Below are 6,072 nucleotides of genomic sequence, written 5' to 3' on the forward strand. Positions count from 1 at the left end.
AAAGAAGTGCTCTCTGTAAAAGACAATCGTATTCTCTGTCTTATAAACATACTACACTTACAGAAGTAGAAAACAAGAAGCCACAGTAAACAGACATTTAATTTCTGCTGACATGAAGATTGGGAAGCATAACTGGAGTCCGTAAAGTCTTTTCCATGCGCCATATTGTTTTAGTTTAAAATGGGTTTGGCTGAAAGAAAGAGTAAGAGCAAAATTGCAGTTACTTTAACTAGATGATAATGTCTTTCTCTCACACATAAAGGAAGCCTGGGGGTAGAAGTTCCCTCCTGACACGACTCCCTGGTATCCTGGACCCAGGCCACACTGTCTTGGTTCCCTCCCATCTCCTATGGCAGCTCCCATGTCCGGCACTGACCCAGATGGCCCATCTTCCACTATCATCTATGCATGCCTGTCAGCAAGAAGAAGCAAGAGGGCACACCTCTGTCTTTTAAGAGTGCTCCCAGAACCTACACTCACCACTTCCCTTTGGCCAGAATTTAGTCCACGGACATACCGAAAGGAAAGCTGGGAAATGTCATAGTTATTCTGGGAGGCGTGTGTGGAGCAAAAACTTTGGGTTTTGTTCCTAAAGGAAGAGGGGTACAACCAGCAGTGTCTGCCAGACCCGTAGACTCCTAACCATGCATTCACTACGGGGCTGGTAGTCATGAAATTGGGGAATATTTGAGCTAGAAGGAATGTTAAGAGAGCATCTGATTTACTGATGCTTAACCAGAACTGAATATCAGAAAGGCACCTCATACTTGGGGCCCATCACAAACCCAGCAAATACGCATTTCTGGGTGTCCCACCTGGCCACGTGTCTTTAAACAAGATCCCCTACCCCCCCCCCATTTTTCTAGCTTTCTTCTCTGGTTAAGAAGCATTGACCAACTATTCATGTTTCAGATGTGACAACAGAGACCCACAAATGTTTAGTGAGTTTCTCAGGGGCTCAGTTAATTAGCAGAAGAGCCAAAACTAGAGCACAGACTCCCCGTTGCAGGTTCCTGCCCCCTCTCTGCACTCCCATGACTCCTGAGTTATGATCCATGGACACAGACAGCCAGAAGACTGGGCCAGTCATAGACATTGACCTTTCCTTTACACTTCTGTATTCCGTTTTTCATCAGTTCCTTTTTCTTCTGCTCTATTCCTCCTATATCTGAGGTCTACTTTCCAAGCTAAAGCAATTCCTCCATTTGAATACTGTTCACTAACAGAACTAGACCCAGCTGCCCAAGAATTCTCATCGAAGAACACCCTTGCTTCCCTTCGTGACCACCAGGTCGGTGCCAAGCACAATTTTGCATGAAAGTACAAAATGTATACACTTTCCTAAATGTGGTAAGACCCAGGAGTAAAACCCACCTTCATTAAAATTGCAGGGCTATTTTCATCTCCTTTCTGGCAGAAGCAGAGAATTGCAGGAGCCACAAAAATAAACTTAAGAGAGGCAGATTTAATTTCACATGTGTATTTAAAATCTGATAGACTCAGCTATGGGCAATGGAGAATCTAAATCTGAATGGGACTCAGCTCCTATGTCAGGGAGCTGATTGTCTCATGGAGGATTCAGTTGTATAACCAGAGCCGACCCAGTGAATGGGCTACCAGAGTTTTCAACTAAGGAGGATGGGGTCAGAACGGAAGCTCTTCCTTGGGGGTATTGCGGTGGGCTTCACGGAAGAGGTGGCGACCCTGATGCAGGTGATATTGACAGAGTAGGGTGGGTGGGGTTCATTCTAACTAAGAATACAGCTTAAGGAAAATTACCTGACCGAAAAAAATGAAATGTATAAGAGGAAAAATCAGCTATGGTTTGGAATGTACCTTAAGTCCAACAAGGAATTGAACAGAACTGATCATTGGCCAGAATCTTCTCAAGTCCTTCAGAGGTCAGAAGACGAACAAAGCATTTTAACAGGGAGTCTCTTAAACTTAAGAGATGGGTGCCTCTGACCTCAGCCTCCCACGTGAGAGCAAAGGCTCTCAAGCTCTAACTTGCACATAAGTCACGTAGAGATTTTATGAAAAAGTAGACTACTGTTCAGTAGGTCTGGGTGGGACCTGAGATTCTGCATTTCTAAGAAGCTTCCAAGTGACGACCATGCTCTAGAAGACGAGCCCAGCCACAGATGTGACACTTGCAGGCCCCAGGGGGCCAAGCTCATCTGTGTGCAGCAGGGGAGGTGGGAGCTTGGCTACGTGGCTGGGCGTCCACGTTCCGTCCCGTAAGCAAGGCCCTACAGGACACGGGGCAGACCCAGAGCTGGAGGGCAGGGCCTCAGCCTCCAGCACAGCGCAGTCTTGCCTCAGGTCCTAACGTGTCAGGAGTGGGTGGATTAAGGTTTAAGAAAATATTTTATATGTTTAGAAGAGTTGAGAGTCATTCTTATTTTTTTAGGGAAGAAATTGTATTTAATTAGATTAATTAATTAATCATTTAAGTTGAAGTATAGTTGATTTACAATGTTGTGTTAGTTTTAGGTGTACAGCACAGTGATTCATATATATATATTCTTCTTCAGATTCTTTTCCATTATAGGTTATTACAAAATATTGAGTATAGTTCCCTGTGCTATAGAGTAGGTCCTTAGTGGTTATGAGAGTCACTCTTTAAACATCAGAATCTTGGAGTGTACAGTGAAGGGAGGCCGAGCGGCTCCGCGAGCTCCTCTCTCTCCACTTTCCCATAGAGAAGCCCTGACTGGCCGCTGAGGGCGAGCCACACACACGCCCTCGCCCCCGGCGAACCCGCGCGGTCACTATCATATGACACAGGCTTTGCCGCAGTTCATCTTCCTCCCTGTGTACTTTCCGTTTGCCTTCCTGGAATTCTGCTGCATCACAGAAGCTGGAAGTTCTGATGTTCCATTGAACTCACGATGGAAAGTCTTGACTTGACCGGTCAGAGTAATGAAAGGCAGTCATAGAAATAAAGATTATTCCGCAGAAGGAGAAGGAGCTGGAAAACGACCAAAACGAAAGTGCCTTCAGTGGCATCCATTGCTAGCAAAGAAACTTCTTGACTTTTCAGAAGAGGAAGAAGAGGAAGACCAAGAGGAGGATATTGATAAGGTTCAACTTCTTGGGGCCGCGGGTCTAGAGCAAGATGGTGAAACTGAAGATGATGAATCACCAGAACAGCGAGCCCGGAGACCAATGAATGCATTTCTCTTATTTTGCAAACGTCATCGCTCTCTTGTACGTCAGGAACACAGGAACAGGCTTGATAACCGAGGTGCTACCAAGATACTAGCTGATTGGTGGGCTGTTCTCGATCCAAAGGAAAAGCAGAAATACACAGACATGGCCAAGGAGTATAAACATGCATTTATGAAAGCAAATCCTGGCTACAAATGGTGTGCTACCACAAACAAGCCTGTGAAATCCCCAACATCCACTGTCAATCCACGGGAGAAACTATGGGCCTTCCCATCTGACTCTTCAAGAGCCTTGCCAAGCCCCAAGAAAACAAAGCCTGAAGAAATGCCTCAGCTTAACTTTGGGATGGCTGATCCTACTCAAATGGGAGGCCTGAGCATGCTGCTTTTAGCTGGAGAACATGTTCTTGGTACACCAGAGATATCCTCTGGCACTTGCAGGCCTGATGTTTCAGAATCCTCTGAATTGCGTCAGGAGTCACCATTATTTCAGTTTGCCGAGATATCTTCAGGTACCTCCCACCCTGATGTTCCGTCAAAACAATGTCAAGCATCAGCCTTGTTTCAGTTTGCAGAGATCTGTTCGAAGACTTCACAGTTGGGCGGTGCTGAACCTGTAAAACGCTGTGGAGAGTCTGCACTCTTTCAACTGGCAGAGATGTGCCTGGCATCAGAGGGGGTGAAAATGGAAGAATCAAAGCTAATAAAAGCCAAAGAATCAGATGGCGGAAGAATTCAAGAACTGGAGAAGGGCAAGGAAGAAAGAGAAATGAAAATGGAGAAAATAGATGAAGCCAGGTTCCAGAAAGAAGCAGAATTTGAAAAATCAGCTAAGGAAAATGTAAGAGATTCTAAGGAATTAAGAAATTTTGAGGAGCTGCGAATGGATGATATAATGGGTATAAAAATGGAAGCTCCTAAAGCAATTAAAAAGGAAGAATTAGAGGAAGATCAAAAATGTAGTCACTTCCCTGATTTTTCTTACTCTGGCAGTAGCAAGATAATAATAAGCGATGTTCCCAGTAGGAAGGATCACATGTGCCATCCTCATGGCATTAGGATCATCGAGATTCCCACAGCGGTAAGCAAACCAGAAAAGCTAAAAAAGGAAAAGAAGAAAACCAAAATGGATCGACAGGGAAATGATAAATCCACACCCAAGAAGACTTGCAAAAAGAGGCAGTCCTCGGAATCTGATATCGAGAGTGTCATGTACACCATTGAAGCTGTTGCAAAGGGAGACTGGGGCATCGAGAAGCTTGGAGATTCCCTTCGCAAGCAGGTGCATACATCCTCGAGTGGCAAGGGAAGCATTTTGGATGCCAAGCCACCAAAGAAGAAAGTGAAATCAAGAGAGAAGAAAATGTCAAAGGAGAGATCCTCAGACACCACCCAAGAGTCAAGACCTCAAGATTTTATCAGTATTTCTGCCAGCAAGAACATTTCTGGTGAGGTCCCAGAGGGTATAAAAGCAGAACCTTTGACCCCTACGGAGGATGCATTACCACCCAGTCTATCGGGACAGGCCAAGCCTGAGGACAGTGAGTGTCACAGAAAAATAGAGACTTGTGGCTCCCGGAAATCTGAGAGGTCTTGCAAAGGTGCTCTTTATAAAACCCTGGTGTCTGAGGGTATGCTCACCTCTCTGCGAGCTAATGTTGGCAGAGGGAAACGAAGGTCAGGAAAAGGAAAGTCCTCTGATCATGAAGAGTGTTGGCATGAAGAAAGCTGGACATTTCACCAGAGTGGGACCAGTGGAAGCAAGAAGTTCAAGAAGACAAAGCCAAAGGAAGACTCTCTCCTTGGCTCAGCAAAGCTGGATGAAGAATTTGAAAAGAAATTCAACAGCCTCCCTCAGTATAGTCCTGTTACATTTGACCAGAAATGTGTACCTGTCCCAAGAAAAAAGAAGAAGACCGGACATATGTCCTCAGAACCGACCCAAACCAGCAAAGGTCCTTTCCAGTCTCAGAAAAAGAACTTATTCCACAAAATTGTCAGCAAATACAAGCACAAAAAGGAGAAGCCTAATGTTCCGGAAAAAGGAAGTGGGGATAAATGGTCAAACAAGCAACTCTTCTTGGCTGCCATTCACCCTACAGAAGCCATATTTTCAGAAGACAGAAACACCACAGAGCCTGCTTATAAGGTTACAAATGCCCCATCCATTCCCAACACTCCAGAGCCAACAAGGGCGCAAGAACCCTTGGTGGGCAGTCAAAAGAGAAAAGCAAGGAAAACCAAGATCACACACCTTGTCAGGACAGCAGATGGCCGGGTATCACCAGCAGGAGGTACTTTGGATGACAAACCAAAGGAACACCTGCAGAGGAGTCTTGTTAAGGTGACCGAGACAGGCTGCAATGACGAATGCTCACACAACCGAGAGGCCACGGAGACGCGGAGCAGCACCCCGGAGATGCCCGCCGTGTCTGCGTTCTTCAGCCTCGCTGTGCCGGCCGAAGTGGCTGCCATGGAACATGCATAGAAGTCAGAGATCAACTCCGCTCCCCCATGATGGACAGCCAAAAGAAATGCCCCCGACTCCTGTACTTATTTCTTGCGCTGACCAGTGAAGCGCCCTTTAATTGTAAAACATTGTGCTTTACCTACTACCCTAGCCTTGTCTTTATTGAGAGATGCTAGTGAGTCCATGTGGTGGCAGATAGAGACAGCAAACAAGTGCTTGTTGCCCTACACGGCCCAGATTCACTTGAAGCAGAAGTTGGCACCCTGGGCCAGTTTGTTCTTTCAGAACCCAGAGTCTTTGAGGGTGATGTTGTCTGTCTGATAATGAGCAGAAATGGGATGATCCTAGAGCTTTGCTTTCTATGGAAGGCTTTTGATGGTAATAGGTGGTAACTTGGTAAAAGGCTGCCTTTACTGTAGCTCATCCAGCATC

General features: G+C 45.8%; 1 protein-coding gene across 1 annotated transcript; it reads left to right on the forward strand.

Moving 5' to 3' along the window:
• Positions 1–2,922: 2,922 nt before the first annotated feature.
• Positions 2,923–5,816, forward strand: LOC132486893 (uncharacterized). Its single transcript, XM_060094446.1, is given in 3 exon segments — positions 2,923–3,849; positions 4,838–5,649; positions 5,651–5,816. Coding segments are annotated over 3 exon segments (1,905 nt in total).
• The last annotated feature ends 256 nt before the right edge of the window (positions 5,817–6,072 follow it).

This window comes from Mesoplodon densirostris, chromosome 1 (assembly GCF_025265405.1).
Source record: "Mesoplodon densirostris isolate mMesDen1 chromosome 1, mMesDen1 primary haplotype, whole genome shotgun sequence".
Classification (NCBI taxonomy): Eukaryota; Metazoa; Chordata; class Mammalia; order Artiodactyla; family Ziphiidae; genus Mesoplodon; species Mesoplodon densirostris.